We start from the raw sequence: 27,713 nt of genomic DNA on the forward strand, positions 1-27,713 counted from the left end.
CTTCTTTTGATGCTATCACTGTTTTCAGAGATTGAAGCGTAGCAAGCACCTCTGACTGTACTGAGAGGAAGTCCCTCATCCCTGCTGAGGTTTCCTTGCCTGACAGTTTGTGAATGCATCTATAGCAAAAAGGTTTCACATGATCCTGTGGGAGCTTTTCATTACAATACCCCCGCACCTTTTTTCTCTAGGGAGGTTTTTGGGCTTAGCCCTCTGGGCCCCTTGAGCAGATTCACTGGGTTCCAAGGAGATAAAAGATAGGACCGTATTCCATAAATCTCAACAGGCTGTACATCTACCTACAAGGGGTGTGGATAAGACCACCCTTACCCAACCACTTGCCAAACAGAGGAAGACTCATTACCCGGGGCCTCCTCCTGGGCTGCAGCCACAGCTGTATCCTCCTCTCTCTCCATTCCTGGTCACAACAGACTTGCTGTGGGTGGGAAGATGAGAAGGGCTTGTGGGACCTCCGCCTGGCTTCTTCGGATATTTATGGGTCTGGCCACCGCTGCCTGGTGCCATTTTGCTGGAGACCCGCCGCCAGAAGTGAATTTGGCCTCTAGTGCGAGGCCTCAGGTCACCACGGGGCAGATGGTAGAAACAGCAGCTCCACCATTTTGGCATAGTCTGGCGCCAGAATTGATGCCTGGAAGGGGAAATGGCGCCATCTTGCTCCACCCGGCCAGAACACTCTACTCTCCTAGGAGCATTCCACCAATCTTCTGGGGACCTGTGCCAGCGGGTGAAGCTCCCGACCGACCTGGACTCCAGTTGACCCTCCAAATCCTTCAGCCCCCAAACAGTACCTGGGTGGAAGGCACCCCTGTGCCCAGGAAGCTCCTCGCCGGGAAAACCCCCGACTGTAGGAAGCCCACTGAGTAGGGATAAATCCTGGCTGGACCCGCAGCCCTCCCCGGCTTTGGCGTCCAGCACCTGAAAGGAGAGGGGAGGGGTTGTTGGGGACCAGCTAATATCGACTTCAAGTCCAACAAAAAATAAACGTTTTGCTGCTGGGAAAACTGGATTTTTCTACTCCCCGTAAAATCCCTTTCTCTGAGTTCATTGACGGGGAGTAGGACTAGGCAGAAAAAAAACAAACAAGCACAGCATCACCTAGGGGCGGTCCTTACTGGTAGTAACCCCCCACTCTGCTGCAAGCAGCTCAGTTTGTTACAAAGCAGTACAAACACAAACAGGAGAGGGGTGGGTGCTGTCCGTCAATGAACTCAGAGAAAGGGATTTCTCTTTCGTTCGTTGACTGACTGACACAGCACTGCCATTCTTGACCTTGGGAAGTCCCAAAGCAGTGCCACGAGAGGTGGAAATAAAAACAAAAAAAAAAAAAGGAAAAATAATCTCCACCCAAACAGAAGCCCCTGTATAAGGGGTGCCAAAACCTCAGACGGCCGCCTGCTAAACTTTGTGGCCGAAACATACATCCGAAGATGCCCAAACATCCACCCTGTAAAACTTGGTGAAAGCGTGCACGGATGACCAGGTAGCCACCTTACACTGTTGAGAAACAGAGGCTTGATGTCGGAAGTCCCAGGAAGCACTAATCGCCCTGGTAGTATGCGCTGTGACGGGAAAGGGGGTCACCCGCCCCCTAATGGCATAAACCTGGACAATAGTCTGTCTGAACCAGCTAGACATAGTGGCCGAAGAGGCCGCCAGGCCCTTCTTTGGGCCATCCACATTTACAAACAGCAAATCCGACTTCCGAAAAGGAGCTGTATCAGACAGATACAGACGGAGAGCCCGAACCACATCCAAAGAGTGGAAGGTGACCGCCTTTGGGTGAGACATTCGAGGTCACAAGGAAGGATGGACAGTGTCCTCGTTTAGATGAAAGGCAGATACCACCTTAGGGAGAAACTAGGGATGTGGATGCAGCACCGTCTTAACTATGTAGATAACCAAATAGGGAGACTTACACGACAAGTCCGCCAGCCCAAACTCACTGAGCAGAGGTAAAAGCCAATAGGAAAGACAACCTTCTGAAAGAGCCTGAGTAAGGGGATCTCCCTAATGTTCTCAAACAGTGGATCCTGAAGTACCAAGAGCACCAGGTTTAGATCCTATGGAGACAGTGGCGAGCATACCAGGGGAGCCATGTGCCAAATCCCTTGAACAAAGGTATGCACCAATGATGGTAATGTCATCCAGAGTGGCTCCAAATAGCTGCCCACCCTGGAAAGGCAAATCCGCCAGCGCCTTCTTAGACGTTTGGTCCGCCAACCAGCACTTAAGCCAAAGAACCACAGCCGACACAGAGATTTTAGAAAGTAACGGGGCCGTGTCCAAGGCCGCATCACAAATATACTTGAGCCCTTGCACTAACTCGTCTGTCAGTTCCACCCAGACTGAAGAAACTTGCTCATTACCCAACTCGCAATGTAACAGCTTAGCCCACTCAGTAAGCGTCTGCGACACCAGAGCCGTGGCTAACACCGGACGAAGGGCCGAACCTGCCATCATAAACAGACCGAGGGACCGCCTCGGCCTTTGTCGGCAGGGTCCTTGAAAGAAGGGGACTCCTCCACCGGAATCATGGTTGCCTTGTTCAACCTAGATACTGGTGGATTAACGACAGGGGGGAAGATCATTTCTTCAGCAGACCGTAATCAAAGGGGTAACACTGAAAAACGCCTCAGAACTGAAAGGGACCTCTGCGAGCTATCCCAATCCTTGTAAATAAACAGGTAAGGAAACACCTTAGCGGTGCGGACCGGCTTATGAGACCCAAAGGGCACCAACACTTTCAGACGCCCCCACCGGATCCTCAATTTTCAAGGTATCACACACCGTCACAAAGTGCGCACACCAGCGCTTTCTCATGCGCAGTGGACGGACGCAGAGGATTCCGCCTCACTGTCCGAAGGATCAGGGGCCATCCTCCACGCCGGAGCCCAACTCTGGATCAGAGTCCTCCCTAGAAGACGGAGGGGGTAGGGGACGTTCTTTAACCGCCTTACACCCACACACCACTTCAACCCGGGAGATGAAGGAATCCAGGACCGCCGAAAAAGCATCCAGGGGAACAGCAGACCCAGAGAGACCAGCTGCTGTCACGGGGGTGTCTGGGGGAGGGGCATCTGCTTCAGACGCCATGGAATTCCCATGCTCGACCGGACACCACCAGGGACCGAACGCCCACAAGGAAACTACCCCCCAGCTGCCGCAGACTGGGGGAACCCCAGAAGGACTCACCACCTCGACCTAAACCTCAGAAAGAGCAGTGCTGTCCGTCCTCCGACAGATGGGATAAGCCACAAGGAGATCTGCACTCGTGCCAGGCTCCAAGTGCTAGAGGACCAGCAGAAGTCTCCCCACGAGGCTACATGAAAATGGCCACCGGCCGCACTTCTGCAGACAGAGCCCGAAGCCAGGATTGCCCAAAGACTAAGGCAAAAATGGCCACTGCTGCTATGGGAAAATGGCCGCAGCGCCCAGCCCCAAACAAATGGCTGCTACACGTGGAGGCTGACGCCAGCCACACACCTGCACCTGGAGAGCACCGACTGTCCGGAGGGGACCCCACAAAGGTCAGGTAGGGGCCAAAACGTCCACCTAGTGGCACCCAGCAACCGACTGCTAAGGCTACCAGGCAGCATAATAGGGGGACAGAAAGAGGAAGTTCCCCAGAACCGACCACCCCAGGGAGTACCCAGCTGCTCCAAACCATGCCCGGACCGGGCTGGTGGAGCATGTACTTGCTTACTCATCCAGCAGGGATTGCGGTTCACAGGGCCGATCCTCGGTTCACAGGCACCTGGGTGCAGAAATATTTCTGGTGCCCCCACATAACTCCTCGCCTTTACAAATATTTCTATGGCAACGACTCAAACCACAGAGATGCTCCCCCACAAAGTCCATTACCCTGGGATCCTTACATGATCTCTTAACAATAAACAAAATACAGAAAGAAGCAAGTGTACTTTATTGGGACCTGGAGGGGGGCCTCTCTGATGGAAATAGAGGGCACTTCTGTTACAGAGTCTGTTAGAAAGAGCTCCCAGAAATACCACAGACATGATACAGGAGACGGTCAGAGACTGCAGACATGATACGGGAGACGGTCAGAGACTGCAGACATGATACGGTCAGAGACTGCAGACATGATATGGGAGACGGTCAGAGACTGCAGACATAGCACGGGAGACGGTCAGAGACTGCAGACATAGCACGGGAGACGGTCAGAGACTGCAGACATAGCACGGGAGACGGTCAGAGACTGCAGACATAGCATGGGAGACGGTCAGAGACTGCAGACATAGCACGGGAGACGGTCAGAGACTGCAGACATAGCACGGGAGACGGTCAGAGACTGCAGACATAGCACGGGAGACGGTCAGAGACTGCAGACATAGCACGGGAGACGGTCAGAGACTGCAGACATAGCACGGGAGACGGTCAGAGACTGCAGACATAGCACGGGAGACGGTCAGAGACTGCAGACACGATATAGGAGACGGTCAGAGACTGCAGACACGATATAGGAGTTGGTCAGAGACTGCAGACACGATATAGGAGTTGGTCAGAGACTGCAGACACGATATAGGAGTTGGTCAGAGACTGCAGACACGATACAGGAGATGAGCAGAGACTGCAGACACGATACAGGAGATGAGCAGAGACTGCAGACACGATACAGGAGATGAGCAGAGACTGCAGACATTATATAGGTGATCAGAGGCTGCAGACATAGTAGAGGAGATGATCGGAGGCTGCAGACATAGTAGAGGAGATGATCGGAGGCTGCAGACATAGTAGAGGAGATGATCGGAGGCTGCAGACATAGTAGAGGAGATGATCGGAGGCTGCAGACATAGTAGAGGAGATGATCGGAGGCTGCAGACATAGTAGAGGAGATGATCGGAGGCTGCAGACATAGTAGAGGAGATGATCAGAGGCTGCAGACATAGTAGAGGAGATGATCAGAGGCTGCAGACATAGTAGAGGAGATGATCAGAGACTGCAGACATAGTAGAGGAGATGATCAGAGACTGCAGACATAGTAGAGGAGATGATCAGAGACTGCAGACATAGTACAGGGGATGGTCCATTAGACCCCTTTCACACTGTAGGCGTTTTAGCGTTAAAAATAGCGCCTGAAAAAAGCCTTTTCGGCAATCCTAGTGTGAGAGCCCGAATGCTTTCACACTGGAGCAGTGCGCTGGCACGACATCCAAAAAAATTCCTGGAAGTAGCTTCTTTGAAGCGCTTTAAGAGCAGTGTATACACCATTCCTAAAGCGCCTTTGAACCCTTTAGTGGGGGTTAAATGTACAGCTAAAGCGCCACTAAAAGTAGCGGCGCATTACTGGCGATGCCCCCACACTGTCAGTGTGAAAGGGCTCTTAGTACATCTCATTATACGTCACATCTGTAGATGGACTACTGAGGTGCAGGAAGGGACAGGGGCTGTGTATCCTATGTAATCTATCATGCCATAAAACATTTCCTAGCAGGGGCAGCCCAGAGCACATGTAAAGGTGTGCTGGGGATGCCATCCTCATCACACTGAACACCGACTCACCTTGGTTCTCTCTCCTTGCAGCCCGAGATAGAGATGGGAGGGGGAGGCATTCCAACTGGAGTTGGTAGAGACAGTGCAGGGTCCCAGTGTGAGGAATTCATTCCTGCACATCAGCACTCAGCAGCCACTGACTAGAACCCTTGTGTCAGGAAGAGGATCGCCCCTCCCCCCCCCAGCACTGCCGGGCTGCCCTATGCTCACACTGGTGTTCTAGATGGACACTCACAAGGAGGGGAGGGGAGAACTCTGGCACTTCGGCGCCCTCACCTCTGCAGGCGCCCGGGTGCAAAGCACACTGGCTATGATCGGCCCTGGCGGTTCACACTCCCCAGACAGATCCACCTCCCGCCTAAAACAGAGTGACTATTGGCCACAGTGACCCAGACATCAGTTGCCTGTGTCTCTGCAAGGCGTCTAGCCCGCTGGCCGTCCCAGGATGGGCTTGTCGTGGTTGACCAAGGACAGAGCTCAGGTCTGCGCACGCTGGGTGGCCAGGCTGGGGAGACTACCAGGATCTATGATATTCAGCCTGTCACCCAGCCCAGCAGTTTGCAGATGCAGATCAAAACCAATAAGAACAAAATAATAAAAAAATTAAATAAAGGAACCACAGGTCCCAGCAGGGAGCCAGGTCCTTCTAGACTAGGCAGAAAAAAAAAATGAGCTGCCTGTAGCAGAGTGGGGGGTTACTACCAGTAAGGATCGCCCCTAGGCGGTGCTGTGCTTGTTCTTTCTTTCTGCCTAGTCCTACTCCCGAAGGTGGTGATATAACCCTACGGTCAAGAATGGAAGTGCTGTGTCCGTCAATGAACGAAAGGGTAACACAATCAAGAACTGGAGGTGCAGGGGAAAGGGAGGGGCCTTTTAACTTCATGTGTTGCTTGCGTTTCCTGTCAGGTGGACCAGTCATCTCTCAGGTGTGCCGTCCTGGAAGATGCCTAGAGAAAAGGGTGAATACTGGGTAGATGAAGGGCTTTTCTGAGCTGGACTACAAATTTTATTTTTTTGCCATACCCAATCCTCCTGTAAGCTGCAGTATAACCCACAAGTAAATAACACATGTCCCTCAATTTTTGCCATACCCAATCCTCCTGTAGGCTGCAGTATAACCCACAAGTAAATAACACATGTCCCTCAATAGCTGAGCAATACGCATTTAGCTAATCATGTTAGATATTTAGCGCCTTGTGTTCTGTAGAATATGTACACCAATATTGAGTAGGTCCCTCCTTTTCCACCAAAATGTCCCTGACCCATCAAAGCCTGGACCCTGCTAGACCTCTGAAGGTATGCTGTGGTATCTGGAACCAAGATGTCAGATCCTTTAGGTCTCCCCACTGGCTTGCCTTATTCCCATAGTGCATCCTGGTGTCATTTCTTCCCCCAGTAAGCTCACCCACATGATATAAAAAAAACATTCATAAGACCAGGCCCCCTTCTTTCATTGTTCCATGGTTCAGTTCTGATGCAAATGTGCCCATTGTTTGGCTTTGGACATGGGTCAGCATGGGCACTCTGATCGTTCTATGGCTATGCAGCCCCATGCACAAACTGCTATGTACTATATGTTCTCACACCTGTCAAAACAGCATTAACTTTTTCAGAATTTGAGCTACAGTAGCTCTTCTAATAGACTGGACTACAAAGGCCAGCCTTCTCTCTCAACATGCATCAGTGAGCCTTGGCAGCCCATGACCCTGGCGATGGTTTTTCTTTTTTAGACAACTCTTTTTGGAGTTTTGGAGATGCTCTGACCCAGTCATTTAGCCATTACAATTTGGCCCTTGTCAAAAGTCGCTCAAATCCTTACGTTTGCCCATTTTTTTTTTCTGTTTTCAATACATCAACATCAGGATCATCATGTTCACTTGCTGCCCAATATATTCCACCCATGTTCAGATGCCATTTAACAGGAATGTTATTCATTTTAACTAAATGGAGATGTTAAGGCTGATCTGGGGGGTGTGTGTGTGTGTGTGTGTGTGTGTGTGTGTGTGTGTGTGTGTGTGTGTGTGTGTGTGTGTAATATATATATATATATATATATATATATATATATATATATATATATATATATATATATATATATATATATATATATATATATACACACACACACATATATATATACACACACACACACACACATCTGCCCATTTTCAGGTACACTTGTTCAATTGCTTGGTAACACAAATTGCTAATCAGCCAAATCACATGGCACCAACTTACTGAATTTAGGCATTTAGACACAGTGAAAATGACTTGCTAAAGTTTAAAGCGAGCATCAGAAAGGGAAAGTAACAGAGTGGAATGGTTGTTGGTGCCAAACGGGCTGGCATTTCAAAAACTGCTGATCTATGGGATATTTACAAACCACCATCTCTAGAGTTTACAGAGAATGATCTGAAAAAGAAAATGTCCAGTGAGCGACAGTTGTGTGGAGGAAAATGCCTTTCTGAAGTCAGAGGAGAATGGGCAGACTGGTTCAAGAGGATAGAAAGGCAACAGTAACTCAAATAACCACTCGTTTGCAAATAACCAAGGTATGCATAATACCATCTCTAAATGCACAACACATCAAACCTTGAAGCAGATGGGCTACAGCAGCGGAAGACCACACAGTGTGCCACTCCTGTCAGCTAAGAACAGGAAACGGAGAATCCAATTTCACACAGGCTCAATTGGAAAAATGTTGCCTGGTCTGATGAGTCTTGATTTTAGCTGAGACATTGAGCTGGTGAGTTCAGAATTTGGTGCAAGCATGGATCTCTCCTGCTTTGTATTAACGCTTCAGGCTGCTGGTGGTGTAATGGTGTGGGGGATATTTTCTTGGCACACTTTGGGCCCCTTAGTACCAATTGAGCATCGTTTATATGCCACGGCCTACCCACGTATCATTGCTAACCATGTATACATACACGGTATAGCTCACTGTAGGGTTAGACAGGCAGAAGTTTCATACATAAAAGATCAATAATAAAAAAAAAAATGTGTTGCGCTAATGAAATTATTAATATCGAATATAAAAAAAGTTTCATACATAAAGTTGAAAATTTTATGTACCACCACTGTAAACATAAATATAATTCTTGTAAGACTATCTATTTTTCTATGCATTTCTCTTGATATTTGTCAAATCGCTCAGTACCATTTTTTGTACCTAATAAAAGTTTGTAAACAAAAAAAAAAAAAATTTTTAGTGCAGACCACTACAGGTGATGTCTAATATGATCTCAAGCTTGCCATGTAATTTAAATAAGAAATAAAAATGGTATTGAGCCAAATACATGAGAAAAGCTGATGATTTTGATAAACCCATATTCAAATAGAAAATCTCTTTCTATGGCTTGCGATATATACGAGATATATATAATTTTTTAACTGGAGTTTCCCTTTACATACATAAGTAATGAATGTACAAAACAAATTTCTACTGTAATGCACTTTAATGATGAGGTTTCAATTAGGAGGAAAATAAAGCTGTATTACTGAAGGTAGCATTTTACCTAAAACTTAAATAAAATGCAATGATACATGATAGAAAATCAGTGGCATTTCTGTCATTCTAAAAATTGTATTTTGCTACAAAAAAATTTAACCGTATTCTGTACAACAATTTACAAAGGTTTACTAAAGTATTTTTACATCTAATATTTCTTTGTCCTGTCAGTTTAAACCTGCAAGTTACTCAAAAGTTATTAAAATGGACTATACTTGTAAAGCTACTTGAGAGATGAGCTATCACAGATATATTGTGGAATATTATCGCCCGGCCCCAGCTCAACTTTATCGGCGGTGCTCAATGCATTTTAAGCATAGCTGAGTTTGCGCCTCCCTCCTGACTGTTTTTAGGCTTGTTCATACCTGAATGTATTGGAACCTCAAGCAGAATTGCAACAAAAAGTGCAAAGCTCTTGCAGTGCCATTATTTCTTAATGGCACCCGAAATGCGGAGCAATTTTTCTGCGATTGTCATGACAAAACACAAGAAAATCAAAGCAAAACAAGCAACTACAAAAACTGCCTGGCTCGGTGTGAAAATTTGGTACATGAGATCTTTGGCACATTTTTGGAGCGGAGGGAGACCCATTCAAAATGAATGGTACCACTTCAAAAAAGCGCAAAAAAAGTGACGTCGTAACGTCACTCAAGTGTGAACAGGGCCTCAGGGATCAATGAGCGTCCCCCCAAGCATTGATCCCAGGAACACATTGCACTTAGCTGTTTTACTGAGCACAGTTGAAAGAATCTTACAAACCTGTGGTGGTTGCTTTACAATAGCAACTTAGCAGTAGATCCGCACCAAGTACAAATCTGATTTGCTTTGAGATCTCAAGCTGACTGCAGCTACTGAAGTTGGCCAGCCACAATCTGCTGGTGTGCCATGATCAGCAAAAGCTGCATTGGACAAGAGATACTGGAATTTTCTACCTAGCTTCAACATTAAATCATTCGGTAACTGAGCTTCATTTCATTGAGTGCAAATCTGTTTTCTCTAGCAACAAGTTGCTACAAATCCACTTGATGGACATAGTAATAAAGTACACAGTGACTGTGCTTCTGGTAGATTTAAAGGGTAAGTGCACTTCTCTATTTTGTCCAGACTTAAAACAGACAGACCCTGCACCCCCTTCTCCAGCCAACAGATGCATACTTTACTCGATGGGATAGCCAAGGCCTTCTGTGATTGAGTCTTGCAGTGCTTGACAAACACTCTACTGCCTGTATATGTGTATTATAGCCCCATAGACTTCTATGGGGCTGTATCTTGAGGCCAGGGACAGTCTATAAGACTGCAATGGTCAGGCAAGGCCAAAATAAAATCAATCATTCTCTGGAGGCCAAGGCCATTGGCTCAAGGTAAGTATGCAGGGGAAGGGTAGGCGAGTTTTAGACTGGCCATACATTATACAATTTTCTTGTATAATTTTTCCTTAGATTTACCAAAACAATAAAATGAGGTTAAACCTAAACACTTTCAATTTGCATGCAATCAGGCAGGCCCTTGCATTACATAGTCGAAGGTAAATCTAAAGTAAATTAAACAAGAAATTGTATAATGTATGGCCAGCCTAGGTCAGGGCAAAAAGGAGAAGTGCACTTATCCTTTAAAGTAGCTCAAAAAGCACCACCTTTCAGGTCACATTGAAGCTAATTGGAGCACAGCCATACTATACAATCTCACAAAGGTTTTCTACAGCTTTACCAGCAACAAAGTGTGAGGGTCTCCCTTTACCATGTAACTTATATGCAGTCACATAGACCCTCTGTTGGTAAACACAAAAGGAGAATGTGGAAGCAGGCTGTAACATATGGCCAAGCTTTAGCATTTGAATCAAAATTGCATTTGAAAATATATAGTTCGTAAAAAAAAAATTGCTACGATTCGTTGTCTGAGACACGTGTTTTCTCAAAGGTTTTAGATGCAAAGTTTATCAACGTTACCCTCGATTTAAAGGAAACCTGTACTAAAATATGTAGGTTGCCATTGCTGACCAAAGCCTGAAAATGGTGTCTAGCCATCATATGGATGCAATGGCTTCAGTACTTTGAGTTAAAGGATAAGTTCACCATTAAAAAAATTAACGTGTAATAAATGCACATTTTTCCCCAGGTAAAAAAAAATTTGCATTTGTTTTTTATTTTTTTTCCAAGGAGCCTGCAGGTGCAATCTCAGCATAGCTGTCTGCTTATGCCTCATATAGGCAGGTAGTCACCTGAGAGCAGGAAGATCAATGGACTAAGAGAGCTCACTAGCGCCCTCGTAGTTTATTTACAAGTACAAGCCATCAGATGCATTGGTTAACAGTACTTATAGGCATTCATTCACAGAAAGCTACAACAGCGACCCTGTTTTCAAATTGTGAAAGCGAGTGCAGGGAGAGGATCCCTGTCAGGGGAGGGTTGAGAGGCTACAGATGCTGAAAAATGTAACTTATTCTTTAGCCTGGGAAAAGTACCAGATCAGAAGTTCCAACTTCACTTACTGCATACTTATCAGTCACTCAAAGTATTTGGCTGGATTCAAACTTGCAATCTATTAACATGGTTTGCAATAATGTGACCCTGCCACGATAGGGGTCAATAATAAAAGAAGCCCATCTGTACTAAACTTTCTTGAAACACAGCCACGTCACTGCTCCTCCGCTGTTGCAAATACTGTATTTGACCCCTCCAGGTTGGTCAAGTACCTGTTCCTTCTCTGCAGTTTTTATTCCTGTCTCATACATCATAAACCTAGGAGTCGATCTTCTATGCATTACCCACATATGCTGGCACTGACATGTTCAGGCCCCCTTTGACCTGTTTGTACTTTATGCCCCTTTCACACGAACGGACCGTTCAGGTGAACAGACGCTCCATGCAGGTCTATGGAGCAACAGATGTCAGCCGTTACCATGTCCGCTGACATCCAATCCGCTAAAATCAGACGTATGGCGATAAGTTTGCATCCGTCCTGGCAGATCGGATGAGATCTGATGAAAACGGACATGCTGTCCGTTTGCACCCAAACCCTCCATAGGAAATCGGCGGCTTTCTGAAAGGCCACTCCCCGCTCAGTGAGCAGAGACGGAACTGTCATCCGTAGGCTTAGCGGAGATCAACGGAGAGATCTCCTGCTGAGCTGGCGGACAGAGCTGAGCGGATCCGCCTCGTGGGAATGAGGCCTTACGGGCATGTTATTGCCTTTTGTCACTATGTCATATTGTGCCTGCAAATCTAATAAAAAATATGAAACATAGGAGTCGGTGGGAATAACCACAGAATGCGGCAGAAGGAGCAGGTATTCACACACCTGGCAGGAGCAAAGTCCTGTAGTAGCATTTCAAGGCAGAGGCCACTGGAAAAGTATAGATGGGCTTCTTTTACAGGGCTGGTCTACTTATAAAGTGACCATTTGTTGACAGGGTCACTTTAATGCAGGCTATTCATTATGAATGAGTTGGTAATGCACAGGAATGGACTAAGCCTAAGTTCACGTGTGCACGACACAGGTACAGCAGCCCCTTTATTTGAATTGGCTGCTGTACCCACAAGAAACATGGGGAAAAGTCCTCCACCCTTTATTTGAAACATGTCGCACTGAACTGCATGGTACCAATGTGTGGTGGTGCCATTAAGACTTAAAGGCACCCCTGTATGTCTGCTAAAGAACAGCGTGTTTCTGGAGGGATTAAGAATACATACGATTTTGCACACGTTCCGGCCCACACATGTGAACCTAAGCTGAGAAATGGATATAATGTTATTTTTAACACATCGTTGCATGTGCATTGGCTCTACTGCATAGCGCGCAGGGTTACACCACAACAACCTACACTGTGGAACACGTGCTTCACAAAGCATAGGTAAGTATGAGCCCTTAAAAGTGTATTTCCACTTTTGCAGTCAAATTGGGATAACATACTTTAATGAGAGCATGCAACAAGTATAAACATAGCAAATTTAGAAACTGCTGTCTGCGGAGTCTCTCCAGAAATGGTTAGAATTAGCCACCTTCCCTTTAGGAAAAAAAAAAAAAAAGGAAGATATTTTTTATTTTTAGGTATGCTGTGTGAATGGGAACAAAACATGTACAGGGGTTTTTAAACTTTGACTGCAAACGTGGAAATACGCTTTAAAGCGGAATGACAGGAATGGACTTTATAGTATAGTTACAATGGTCCAGCTTGAATCATCATTAAATGCAAGGCATTCTGTTTGAACGAGATGGAGAAAGCAGGACAGTGACATCATGATCTTAGTGCAATCAGAGAATGCCTTGCATTCATTGAAAAATTAATGGCGTTCTGTGAATGGCACCCATCATGAGACCAAGAACATTGTGCTGATCGTAACAGACAGACTTCTGAGTATGAAAGTTTCCTAATTCTTAGTCGCTCACACCCAGTAAAAAAATACAGTGAAAAAAGAACGAGTAAAGAATGGTGCAGCGCTAAATAAAAAAAAAAACTCCCTACCCCTAACAAATTAATGCAAAATGTTGCATTTGTTTAGGTGAGTGGTAAGTATATTTTTAGCTCTGAATCATGCTTTACCCTACTTTCACTGTAGTAAACTACTACAGTTATACACACACACACACACACACGTATGGAATATGCATACTTACACTGGCTGGAGCTGGATATAACTATGCTATAAAAGTCATACCCAGAATTCAGTCCTTAGATGTAGCGGCTGCATTCATTTCTTTTTCAGGATATGCATATTTTCTACAAATACATAAATATCTGTTGAGCTTGCCAGAATTCTGGTGTCCCTGAAACTTCATGTGCACTTCAAAGTTATCTAAAACCATGTTAACAGCTTCCACAGTATATGCTGTGCCACCACCCTCCCTATGTAATGGAGAAAAAGGAGAATGTTCGTAATCCAAATGAGGACAGCAGCCCAAGATGACTATACTGCAGCCACCACACCTAAAAAGTGATCAGCTACAATATATTACATTTATGTTTTTGAGTGATTTGCTTTAAAGTCAGCCAACAAGCATTTCCTCGAGGCCAAAAAAAAAACAAAAAAAAAAAAAACCCCCACACTGTAGGGTGCTAATGCCAGTACTGAAATAAAAGAAAACGATACTGATGTCACTCACGCCAGCCAAAACCCACCTTTGTTCAGTTGTGGAGGGTGCATTTTTTTTTTTTTTTTAAATCAGCACCATGAATTTCTAAGGGTGGGAGGAGGAAAAGGGCGGCCACGGCTTCTTGCACAGGGGCAGTTGAACCTGTTCAAGGTAAGCGTGGGTGCTTTTTCCCACCTGGGAAGCCCAAGTGCCGTCCTCCAAAGACATGAATGGCTGTGTGCTTCTGTAATCAATTATACACTGGTACTATAGTAAACATGAGTATAGTGTCCAGGAGCATGCAAAATAAGAAATTCTATTTTACGTAAACAAAAAAAAAAAAAAAAAAAAGATATATATTTTTTGCATATACCCACAACCTATACTTTTGTTTACAATCGCACTGGTGTATAGCAGAGTACAGGAGGACACCGTCATTCATGTTTATGAGAGGCTGTGCACCACACCTGGGTTTCCTAGGAGGTGGAAAAACAACTCCATTTATGTTGAATGGGATCAGCTGCCTGTATACAAGAGTCCTTACAGCCCTGCAAATATGACTTGGGCCTGATCAACAGGCTGAAAGGCAAGGGTGGGAAAAAAGCTTGTGTTAACCACTTCAGCCCCGGGAAGATTTTACCTACTTCCTGACCAGAGAACTTTTAACAATTCGGCACTGCGTCACTTTAACTGGTAATTGCGCAGTCATGCAATGCTGTACTCAAACTAAATTTGCCTTCTTTTTCTCCCACAAATAGAGCTTTCTTTTGGTGGCATTTGATCACTTCTGCAGTTTTTATTTTTTGCGCTATAAACAAAAAACAGCGACAATTTTGAGAATTTTTTTTTTTTTAGTTTTTGCTATAATAAATATCCCCAAATTGTTTAAAAAAAAAAAAAATCTTCATCAGTTTAGGCCAATATATATTCTTCTACATATTCTTGTTTATTAAAAAAAAAAAAAAAAAAAAATCACAATAAGCATATAGTGGTTTGCGCATAAGTTATAGCGTCTGCAAACTATGAGAAAGATTTGTCATTTTTGTCATTTTATTTTTTTTTTACTAGTAATGGCGGTAATCTGCGATTTTTATCAGGATAGCAACATTGCGGCAGACAGATCTGACACATTTTTGGGACCATTGACATTTATACAGCAATCAGTGATATAAAAATGTACCGATTACTGTGTAAATGTCACTGGTAGAAAAGGGGTTAACACTAGGGGGCGATCAAGGGGTTAAATGTGTTCCCTCAATGTGTGTTCTAACTGTATGGAGATAGGACTGAGCAAGAGAGGAGACATATATTTGTTCCTTTTCATTAGGAACAAACGACACGTCTCCTCTCGCCTCACCGCACAAGGACTTGCGTGTTTACACACACACATCCCCGTGCTGGGGCTCGAGCATGCGTGGGATCGGGTCCCCCACCGTGCAGTGGGTGTGCATGCCCTCTGGCGGCTCTTAAAGGGCTGATGTACCCATGCATGATTATGCGCACCCGTACCACTTTGCCGGCGTGTATCAGCATGAGCCGGTCGGCAAGTGGTTAACTACTAGAAATATTCTGACACATTTTCATAACTGTAATTCAACTGCCCTCATATATTAAAAAGTAAAATTATTGCATAGATCATATTTGTAAAGAAATGGAAAAAAACAAAACACACACAACACCACAAGGCTATCTACCTACACAGGCACATTTACAAAAGATAGACTTCTTAAATACACTGCTGAAAGGCAATAGTGTTGGCCAAAGTAGAGTACATGAGGGTATAGTGAGGTACAGCACCAGTGACACTTTAAAGAAATCTGATATAAATATTTTCTCCCATAATGTAACGGTAGAGCCATTTAGAGGACTAAATATGACAATGATTTGCTTTCGGTTTTTGGAACCTGGATATATTACTAATAAAATAAACCAGAAAACCTAAATTATATGAGATGTTTTCACCTTGTTTTTGATCACTGGGATTCAAATAAGACCATGCTGCGACTGTCCATACTCTTCACTGCTCTCCATAACATGATGAGGTGAAAGACAAGCTCCACACAGATCCTGTTTTTTTTTAATTTCACCACATGCATATGACTGCTACAGGCATGGGATGCTAAATGTGTTTATTCAAAATTTGGATTTGGGCTTTATTACTACTTTCAAGATAAAATCGAGCTTGGCAGATGTCATGTTTGCATTAAAGGGGTTGTAAACCCTCGTTTTATTTTTTGCATAGGATGCAAAAAACTTCTGACAGTGACTCCCCCCCCCGATCCCACGGCAGAGACACGCTGTACCTCTCTGCCCGGGGTTCTCGGCTCTTGATTTAATAGATTTATAGCAGCGCAGACATTGGCTCCTGTTGCTGTCAATCAAATCCAATGACGCGGGCAGCAGGGCAGAGTCCTGCATTCTGCATCTATGGACGCAAATGTTTGACTCGGGAGCACGCCTGCAAGGTAACCCCCCTAGGACAGCGCTTCTCCTAGGGGGTTATACGATGCAGGGAGTGCCGCTGTGGGAACCCAGAAGAGGATGATCGGGGCCACACTGTGCAAAACGAACTGCACAGTGGAGGCAAGTATGACATGTCTGTTATTAAAGAAAGAAAAAAAAAAAAAAAAACGAGCCTTTACAATCACTTTAATACAAAGAAAAAACAAAATTGCTCACAAAATTATGTGAGACATAACTCACTGGCTACCAGTTTAACGAAAAGTAATTCTGCAATAGGCCTAAAGTTTCTTTGCACCCTGCAGGGTTTTTTTAGGCTCTTTTACACGAGCACTCCATTTGCTACACTATTTTTATTAAGTAAAGTTTCATTCCTAAAGACTGAACAGAGTATAGCCAACACGATCTATGCAAAAGGAACATTTACATAGAAAATGCCAGTAAGAATACACAAGGGGTAAAAAGAGCGCTGAGCAGAGGTACACTGTTACTGACAAGTGCTGAGAACAGAGCATTATGGCATGTCCTTTTGCATTACGTTCCAGGCTCCCTTTAAGCAGCTGTTGAATAGAACTCAGCTGAAATAAGTACAAATGCAAGTTATTTTTGAAAAGTGAATATGAATTCTAGTTTCTCAAAATAAACGGATTGGTACAGTAGGACAAAGGTCCACTTTTGCTTCAATTTTTATGCCATTTACACCCTATGCTGCTGACAGGCAGTACAGTACAAAACAATACAAGGAAGGCTTTCATCCTTCAGATGGAGGTAAGAGCTTGTATACCAGAATGTCACAAATAAGAGAAGCCTATTCAATAGGAAAGAATACTGGAATGCTGGATTACTGACTTTTTTGGCAGTAGAAAATACCTTGAGTATTACCAGGCTGTCAGCAATGTTTGCCACCCATGCATAGATACTGGTTAAAATTAGACAAAAGACTGTTTTTCCAAACTACTGGAAAATCAGGAGCTACATTTCAATATATTCAAGCTCATCTCCTCAAATTCATCCAGTTAGAATTAAAGCTGCATGCACTTTGTTGACATAACAGCCATTATTAAACCATCTGCTTCCACAAAAGACAATAGCCAAGCACATGCTTTTCAGTAGGTAATCAGTTCAATCTTTACAATTACTTAACAGGGGTCTGGGGATAATGAAGTATTTAGAGGTTTGTTTTGTTTCTTCCAGAAGTGAACCCCTGCTTGAGACCTCCTCCGTAAAGCACCCCCTTCATTCCACACTGACCAAGACCAGCATTGCCAAATATTTATGCAGTACAGCATCTCATGCAGTCTGCTAGATTGGTATTCCTTATCCGGACCAAATCCACAAACATAATGTAAACACGCAAGGATAACAGTGCTACAGAGCAGGGACATGCAGACTTAATTTTACTATACAGACGTGTCTAAAGCTTAGGGTCCACTTCCTATTTAGATTTTATTTTTCTGTGAAGAGCAGCAACTTGACAGTGCCGAGTTTCCTGGCAGCAAAGGGGATAAACAAAAAAAAAACATATTGCGCTAAAACGTTAATGCTTGGTTACAAATACTGTTAGGTCATACCATTGTCAGAAATGTGCACTACTGCAGATATTTGGTTAAAGCAATGTCTTTTATGATCACTGGGAAAAGCTTGTATTGTATGAAAAATAAACCCTTATTTTCTCTATTCCAGCACCTATTTGCTACCATAAGTATTGCAGGCACTTTGGCAGTGAACAGGGTGAACAAAAATAACTTATTTTCACTTCAAGGAACCTGAATATGAAGAACAAGTAGCTGTCCAGCACAGTGGTCAAGAGGCTGTGGCTCCATCCCACTCCACAAGATATTGAACCTTTCCATCAAGTGTGACTCGACGAGCCAATATGCGGTACTTTTCCCCGCATGCTATCCTCCCAGCAGCACCAAAGTAGTTGGTAATGGAATTCTTCAAATGGTGGAGCTGTAAGTCATGGTCTGTGACATTTTTAACTATATCTGTGTTGACAGCAGCAAGCTGAGAATCCTCCTTGCTTTCATCGTTTCTTCCTATCTCTGAATTGTGAACCTGGAGAGCTTTCCGTGGATGGCGACCCCTTTTCCTGGGCGGCGGTATGGTAGCCCACGACCTCCCTGTGCGCGTCACTCTTCTCAAGTCTGACTGAGGACTAAACAAAAAAAAAAGCACACAATACAGTATGCACACAAAGATGATATGCCAGCAACAAAACTTAAAAGCTGAATTTAAAGTTAAAAATCATTTTTAGCTTTACAGATTTAGTGATTGACCTGCAATGATGTATATCCCACATCTTGTAGGCTGCAGGATCCAGTAGAAATCTTCACTGCAGAAATGCCATGTCCTCTTCCAGTCTCTGATTGCAGGGGGTTAACAGCTTTGGGTCTTCAGGCTGAATTCAATAGAAAGATGTACTCAAGGACCCCCCCCCCTCAACTGCAGGGGGGGTTTGGGTGTGGTTATGCCTGATAAGTCACACAATTCTCTTCCCATTCACTATCATGTTACAAGCAGTGAAAGCAATAAAATAACTTTTTTTTACAAGGGAGAGGAGGGCAGGGGGGTGTGTCCCTGTAGAGAGCTTTTTCTACTAAATTCATCCTGGAGACCAAAATCTATTACCTCCCTGCCTACCAGAAGTTCAGAGAAAGAAAGGATGGTGCAATCCTGCAGTGAAGACTGTACAGTGATAACTGCAGAAGCCTTCACTTTGGCAAAATGTCAGTTTGTTCTTATGGTGAAGAGCTTTGAAAAAATTTGGTGGCGTCGACGCATGCATGCCAAATCCCCCCTCCTTTCCCCAATCATAAATTCCCATTGGCTCATCACAACAGTGTATAGCCGTTACTGGCCAATAGGAACTGCGGGAAAAGCAGGAGTAAGCAGTATTTATGAGGGAGGATTGAAAGTTACTGAAAAGGCCAGGCATTATTTTTTTTTTTAATTTAAGTCCTTTTAAAGGGCCAAGTTCATCTTTTGTAAAAAGACAAAATAAATAGATAATATGAATAAATAAAACTGCGCGTGAATTGGCAGGTTAAAAATGTGCTCTTATTTATTTTTATTTTTTTTTACACTGCAGCCTGCAAAGCATTGCATCCACATGTCACATGTTACAAAAGGTGAACTTATCCATTAACCACTTCAATACCGGGCCTGTTTTGTTTTTTAACAATTAATTTTTTTAATTTAAATTGTTGCGCAGATATTGTGCAAGACAAAAAGTTGCAACAACCGCCATTTTATTCCCTAGGGTGTCTGCTAAAAAAATATATATGTTTGGGGGTTCTGAGTAATTTTCTAGCAAAAAAATGATGATTTTTACAAGTAGGAGAGGAGTGCCAGAATAGGCCCGGTTTGGAAGTGGTTAAAAATCTTCATAGGCGACGCTTTAAATTTTTTTTTACAGGTTACCAGTTTAGAGTTACAGAGGAGGCCTAGCACTAAATTGAACGGCGTTTACATATGTGGGCGGGACTTGCGTGTGTGTTTACTTCTGAGCACGAGCTACCGGGGGACAGGGCCGTTTTAAAAATCTTTTTTTTATTTTACTTTATTTTTAGATTTAATTTTTTGATCACTTTTATTCCTATTACAAGGAATGTAAACATCCCTTGTAAAAGGAATCTATCCTGACAGGTCCTCTTTATGGAGAGATGCGGGGTCAACAAGACCCCACATCTCTCCTCCAGGCTGTAATGCATGAGATCGGAAAATAAAATTCGCCGCTGTCAGCACGAGATCGGTGATCGCAGCTTTGTTTACATGCGGGGTCCGGGCGCGACGCCTCCGACAGTCATAGAGATGACTGGTGACCATCTGGTCACCAGTCATCTCTATGGCCATCTGGCGGCGTCTGATTCTTTCTCCAGGCCCCCGATGGCACGGGAGAGCCTGGAGAAGCACCAGATGGCGGCGGGAGGGAGCGTCCCCTCCCGTCGCCTATAAGAACGATCAAGCGGCAAAACTATAATAGTTCTTATCGTGCACAGAATCGCCGCCTGCAAATAATGATATCTGAATGATGCCTGTAGCTGCAGGCATCATTCAGATATCCCTGCACAAAGTCAAGGACGTCATATGACGGCGTGCGGTATTGAAGTGGTTATCTTACTTGCTATTAGCACAGATAATTACAGCTTGAACATTGTGCCTTACACACGATTTCTTTAAATACAGCTCACTGTAAACAATTCAATAATGCAGGAACTAATAAAACTAAAAATTTACTTTAAATTAAATTTGACAATTTCACCAATATATCCAAGTCCAATATATCATGTGTGTACAAAAGGATTGTTATTGGGATCATATGAAGAACTCTAAGACTGGTTCACGTCTTTGCAGTTTCGGTATGGTGCCTTTTATGTGCACTGTATTTTATTTACATTACAAATAAAGCCTATGTGCGTTCATTAAAGTGCATCACTATACAACAAGCAGGATTTTTTTTGTATCACACCTAAATGGCACTGGTGTAAACAGGACCTAAAAAGTGTTGCTCTTTTTTAGACACCACTCAATGATCAAACTCACAATAATTTGGACTCATAGCTAGGGCAACAAAACCGGTTTCATACAGGAGAGTACTTATGAAAATCAGTATTAATGGATTTCCACATACCTGGAAAGGGTGGTTGAGGTAGTTTCCTTTGAACTTGCAGCCCCATTGGACTCCACATCAGTATTACCAGGGATAGTGGTGACCTCTGCTTTTCTGCAATACAGAATAAAATAAAACTAAGAATGTAAGAACATTCTTGGCAAGTACAAATAAAAAGGAAACAAAAATGGTTCTTACTTTATATCAGATGACTCCAATGTGGAGTTCTTCTCCAACACTGAATCAGTTTCCATTTTCTAACAACAAAAGGATGAAGTATTAAAATGTTACTCACATTTCAAGTGACAGAACTGAAGTGTAACTAAAAGGCAAAACTTTTTTAGTTTTGAATAATAGGATTTTTATAACAGCATACCTGTAAAATCCTTTTCTTTGAAGTACATTACGGGACACAGAGCCATAGTAGTAGAAAAAAAACGGCATCGCCGATCGTTCTTAGCTCTCTCCTAATGTTCAGCCTCGTGAAGAGGGGGAGAGTTCAGCCCAGGTGGGGGGTGTCTGGTGAAGCAAAATCCCCCCCGAACTTACCGGAGGTCTGCCTGCTAGCTGGAGGAAAAAAGCCTGCTGCTTCTGTGACACAGCGTGATCTCTGAGCAAAGCATGAGAAGGTACGTGCTCCATACAGCCCCCAGTGGTGACACTTAGGCATGACAGCATTTTACTTTTTAAATGAGACATTTCATAAGAAAATTTTAAAAATTTCTTAGAAAAACTCCACTTACCTTTCCCGCCGCAGGATTTTCTGTGGTAAAAACCAACAGACCCAATCTTCACCCTTCACAGTGGGTTCCGTTAACAAACCTTCAGGAACCGGGGACCCCACACTCCTGGCCCTGTAATAGCACCCCGCCATTAAAACTTTATGGCTCTAAAATACCAAAGCACTGGATCCCGGGGTCCAGCTCTCTAAAAAGAGAAGTGTTACAGGTAAAACCTTGTTTCTTCGGACACGAGTCCCGGGTACCATTCAATTCAGCCTAAAAGACACTTTGAATGGACCCGCTGCATAGCTAGCCCCAGCAAGGATTGCTCCAGTGGAGCTCAGCACAGCACATCTTTACTCGTGAACTACACCTTAGACACTGGCGAAAAAACTGAGGTACTCCCAGTAGTGGGAGGGGTTATATAGGGAGTGGACTTCCTGTTTTAGGGTGTGCCAGTGTCCATCACCTGAAGGTGGCCTATAACCACACAGTAACTACTATGGCTCTGTGTCCCGTGATGTACGATAAGAAAGAGGAGAGGGCCTCTATGCCCGTCATGTTCATCATCGCCAAATATGAAAGTCTCAAATTCTGGGTTTATAAACCGCCTTAACTCTATCCAAAAAGGAAAACAAATCCTTTTAGTTCTACTTTTAATTTAAAAAGAGACTAATGGCTTTTGGGTCAATTTTAAAATGTATACATTTTAACCAACACAGGTCTAATTCGTCACTATTTATACAGCTTCTTTATTCTACTAATAAGTATTTAATACACGTTAGTTAACCCATGAAACAAAATTTACAGAGCATTATTGGTTCACTAAAAAAGCATAGCTGAAACGGTCGCACGGTCAATACCCATACAGAATTTTCCAACTCATTTACCTATATTTGAGCTTGAGCCACTAAACTCAGGGGGAGAGGAAAAAAAAAAAAAGCAACTAGGATAAAAGTGATAAACCTTACAAACATGTTATACTTGCTGCTCTGTGTAATTCTATTGCACTGAAAACCAGTTTAGAGTGGTTGTAAAGGCTATATACTGTGACAAACATGTCATACTCACCTGCGCTGCAATGGTACTGCACAGATGGCCCCAAACAACCTCTTCTTGGGTCCTCTGCAGATGCTCCTGCCTCTTATTGGTGCACCACCACAGAAAGCCACTTCCTATTGTGGCACACCTCCCGGCACAATCCCGAGCCACACTGTCTACGTCCATAGACACAGACAGTGCTGCTCATTCCCCGGTTCATTCGTCACAGGATTTGACTGACATTGGCAGGAGCCAATGGCTCCCATGGCGTCAGTAAAGCCTGTGGAAGCAAGGAGAGCCACTACATACAGGCAGAGCGCTGGATCGAGCAAGGGCTCAGGTGAGTATATGGAGGGGGCAGGGTGGTGATAGTACTACCCAAACATTTTTTTACCTTAAAAGTGTAAGTTCACCTTTACAGAAAAAACTGTAAGGTGACCTTACACAGGACCCCCTCCTCGCCATCCCCTGTCCTGCATGGCGGCGATCGCCCCTTCTGAACCCCTGTTTAGCCACCTCACAGCTCCGGCTCTTAGAAATCCTCTCAGCTTTCTCTCTTCTTCTACCCAAAGAGGATGGCTTCCTTGGGTTCTGATTGGTCGGCGCCACCTATGTGACGGCGCCGACCAATTAGAATGCTTCTAAACATCATTCCTGACGGGGTACGTTTAGGAGATTAAGCTACGGGGATTTCTAAGGCGGCTATCCCGGGGCTAAGAATGGGTGATCGCTGCCATGCAGGTCAGCAGGGGCGAGGAGGGGGTCATGTGCAAGTTCACCATACAGATTTTTCTGTAAAGGTGAACTTACCCTTTAATGTAGGGAATGCATTAAAGTGGCTGTAAAAAAAAGAAAAAAAGAAAAAAGGCTTGTGCTGTCTTAGCCTGTCACTCTAAAAAACCTGGTTGATCCTGCCAATTTCTGTGTCCCCCTCTGTGTGCTGACCACGGTAATCATAGCTGCTGAGCCCAGATTACCATGGTCAGTTTACAGGCCTCCATCAGCTTCTCTCCTCTCTCTCTCCCCCCTCTGCCTGTCAGCTCATGTGTCTGTGTGAGCCATTTAAGGTTACAACTACTTTAGGTAAAAAAAGGTTTAGGCTTTGTAACCCACTTTAACCTTGTAAATATTTGAAAAATCGTATAGTATCTCCTGCTGGTTGAAAACCTCAATTAAAATGATACATAAATTATACTTTCATATTGAATATACACTAATTATAGGCATTTGACCTGACGTGTGGACAGTAAAAATCTTGACTTTTACTTTCAGAAATTGGCCGTATTTTTGACTATTACTTCTGCAAATCCAATAAGGAAAAGCTGAAAAACTAGCACACTTATAAATATGAAGTACAGGTTGCGTTACAAGAAATATATGTGGTAGGCTTTAAACCTGAGTAACAACATATAAGTATCTTTGCTCTGTAACCAACAAAAAAAACTGTACAACATAGATTCATGATTACCGATGAAGAATCAAGAGAGTCATTTTGTAAGATCTTTCTTCTATGTGAACCTGGTGGGCGACCTACTGGCTTCCTCTTCTTGACTTCTCCATTATTTTCCTCTCTAGAATGGACAAGAGAAATGACATAAGCCAAAATGTTGTATACAACTTCTAGTTCAGAGGTTGTTTGTTATCCAGCATTTGCTACCCACAGGTCCAGGTTTACATTTACCATACTTGGTGCAGTTTGCTGCCATCATCATGCAAAGCTATGCCTGCATCTCAGGTCATAAAATAAATAGAGATACACAAATTTGGGCAGTTGTATGATTTGTATTCCTACTAATGGAAGGTAGGCTTAGGTCCTGCACTTTCCCTATAGGTATTGTGTGTGTAATGTCTCATTTGTGCCAAGACATTGTGAGAAGAGTGGGACTTTAAAGACAAAAATGCATTAAAGAGACTAAAGCCAACTCTAGATGGATCGAATTTCAGCCTGTTCAGCAGGGACTGGCTGAGAATCGATCCATGTATGGGCAAGCTGGTTGCACTGAAGTCAATCCATCGAATGAATTCAGTACTACCATCCGGTCGGATTTTTTGCATTCAGTTACTGCCAATGGCTATAGCGGCTAGCAGTAATCAATGTGTTTTCCTGGTCAGGAAGGCTCCCTGTGACGGCAGAACACAATGGCACTGTGGGAGGGATTCCCTTATCAACGCTGGCTGTGTTGATGGGCGGGGAATTGAAATTCGTATCTATGGCCTGCCTAAATGTCTGGCCCCACAGCCTTTGGTTATCCAAGTAGAGCACTGCCTGGAAGCAGACATAGTAGTATTGTATAATTCATAAAATTAAAAATGTTTTACGTATTGAAGTTTACACATTACTTTATATAATTATGGGTATAACATTCTCATTGTACTTCCATACTTCAAAGTGCACAATGAATGCTGAACTGTAACAAGTAGTCCCAGGACAGTTTCTACATCTTTCAGTTTGCATGAACAGCTCACTCCATCTCTACTTAGAGAACTGGGAGAGGGGATGTCAGTTTGTATAACCAGAAAACAGATGAATGCTCAAGGCTTTTGCTACTACTTGCTTTGTAACCGGATGAAGCTTTGAGGACTTCCTGCCTTTAATCTTGAATTCATGGGATGTGCTCTCTTCTTTCTCCAGTTTCACAGCAGCATTTGGAGGAACAGGAGGGACCCGAATTCTGAGACCAAACAAATGTTTCTTTTTCTTGATTTCTTTCCCAGACATAAACCTGTGCAGAAAATATATTTAAACTGAATCTGCAGAAGTGATAGGAAATTTATCCGATGGGGATATAGAATACATGACAATACTTTGAACCAATTCCCAACCATGTAACACATATAACTGTATACATTGGCAGGAAAAGTGGGATTTAACTGCTTCAGCCCCGGAAGATTTTACCCCCTTCCTGACCAGAGCACTTTTTGTGATTCGGCACTGCGTCGTTTTAACTGACAATTGCGCGGTCGTGCGACGTGGCGCCCAAACAAAATTGACGTCCTTTTTTCCCCACAAATAGAGCTTTCTTTTGGTGGTATTTGATCACTTCTGCGGTTTTTATTTTTTGCGCTATAAACAAAAAATCGTCAAATTTTGAAGAAAAACGCATTATTTTTTACTTTTTGCTATAATAAATATCCCCCCCCCAAAAAATACATTTTTATATATATACACACACACTTTTTCCCTCAGTTTAGGCCAATACGTATCCTTCTACATATTTTTGGTGAAGAAGAAAAAAGAAAAAAAAAAAAAAAAAAATCACAATAGGCGTATATTGGTTTGCGCAAAAGTTATAGCGTCTACAAAATAGGGGATAGTTTTATGGCATTTTTATTTAATTTTTATTAGTAATGGTGGCGATCTGCGATTTTTATCAGGACAGCAACATTATGGCGGACACATGGGACAATTTTGACACCATTTTGGGACCATTGTCATTTATACAGTGATCAGTGCTATAAAAATGCATTGATTACTGTGTAAATGACACTGGCAGTGAAGGGGTTAACCACTAGGGGCGATTAAGGGATTAAGTGTGTCCTAGGGAGCGCTTCAAGTCACATGACAGCGATCACCGCTCCCAATGACAGGGAGCGGTGATCTGTCATGACACAAGCCAGAATGGGGAATTGCCTTGTTTATATAGGCACTTCCCCGTTCTGAGGCTCCGTGACGCGATCGCCGGGAAACCTCCCGCGGGTACGGTCACGCTGTACGCGTGCCTGCTATCCCCACCTTTTATAGGGGACGTACAGGTACGCCCATTTGCCCACCACTGCCATTGTACCAACGTATATCAGCGTGCAGCGGTCGGCAAGTGGTCAGCAAGTGGTTAATGTCCTGGCACCACACATATGAGCCCAGGGCGGTCAGAGATTGTGTGCTGGAAGAGTGATTCTAGAACACTGATAGAGCCATCTTTGACAGCTCTGAATCACGACTTCTGATAAGGAGCCAGTGGGACAGGCTTCAGATCATGTGACCACAGAGCGCCAATCACAGTGGTCATGCGATCGGGAAGCTGCTTGGCCTCAGGTATATTTACTTTACTTATTTTAATAAAGAGGTTAGTTATACTTACCTGCCCAAATCCTTTTCTCGGGTCCCCTGCTGACGTTCCTGGCCCCTTCTCTTTTCAGCATGCCACCACAGGAAACCGCTTTCTATTGTGGCACACCTCCAGGCTCAATCCTGAGCCAGGCTGTCTGTGTCCATAAACACAAACAGTGCTGCTCGACCCCGCTCCTGTCGATTGTTCTTAGGTTTGCATACACTTTAAAGCGATATTAAAAGGAGTTGTAAAGGCAGAAGTATTTTATAAAAAAGTTTTTGGTGTGAAGCAGCCCCCCCCCCCCCCAGGATTTTACCTGAGCCCCATCTCTCTCCAGCGATGTCCACAAATGTCTAAGCCATCTGGGACACTCCTCCTGATTAGCTGAGACACAGCAGCAGAGCCCTTGGCTCCTGCAGCTGTCAAAGTCAATCAGCCAATAAGGGGAGAGAGGGGATGGGGCCAGGTCAGGGGTACCCTACTTCTTTCTATCCACACATTGGGATGTCGGCCCACCCCTAGTTTAATCCTCTCAACTTTCTTCCAATTATGGAGCAGCAAAGAGGGACCCAAGAAGAGGAGGATCCGGGCTGCTTTGTGCAAAACCAACTGTACAGAGGAGGCAAGTATAACATGTTTGTTATTTAACCACTTCCATAACGGGCCTATTCTGACACTCCTCTCCTACATGTAAAAATTTTTTTTTTTGCTAGAAAATT

General features: G+C 43.9%; 1 protein-coding gene across 2 annotated transcripts in view; it reads right to left on the reverse strand.

Annotated features, from left to right (window-relative positions):
* Positions 1-8,968: 8,968 nt before the first annotated feature.
* MTF2 (metal response element binding transcription factor 2) overlaps positions 8,969-27,713 on the reverse strand; it is a 67,251-nt gene continuing 48,506 nt past the window's right edge. For both annotated transcript variants that reach the window (XM_073593130.1, XM_073593129.1), the window contains 5 exons: positions 25,501-25,668; positions 24,414-24,516; positions 21,381-21,439; positions 21,204-21,296; positions 8,969-18,728 (listed from right to left, as the gene is read on the reverse strand). In XM_073593130.1, the coding sequence (XP_073449231.1) occupies positions 18,374-18,728; positions 21,204-21,296; positions 21,381-21,439; positions 24,414-24,516; positions 25,501-25,668 (778 nt within the window). In that variant the 3' untranslated portion in view covers positions 8,969-18,373. The remainder of the gene's footprint in view (positions 18,729-21,203; positions 21,297-21,380; positions 21,440-24,413; positions 24,517-25,500; positions 25,669-27,713) is intronic.

The sequence above is a fragment of the Aquarana catesbeiana genome, linkage group LG07 (genome assembly GCF_042186555.1).
Source record: "Aquarana catesbeiana isolate 2022-GZ linkage group LG07, ASM4218655v1, whole genome shotgun sequence".
NCBI lineage: Eukaryota > Metazoa > Chordata > Amphibia > Anura > Ranidae > Aquarana > Aquarana catesbeiana.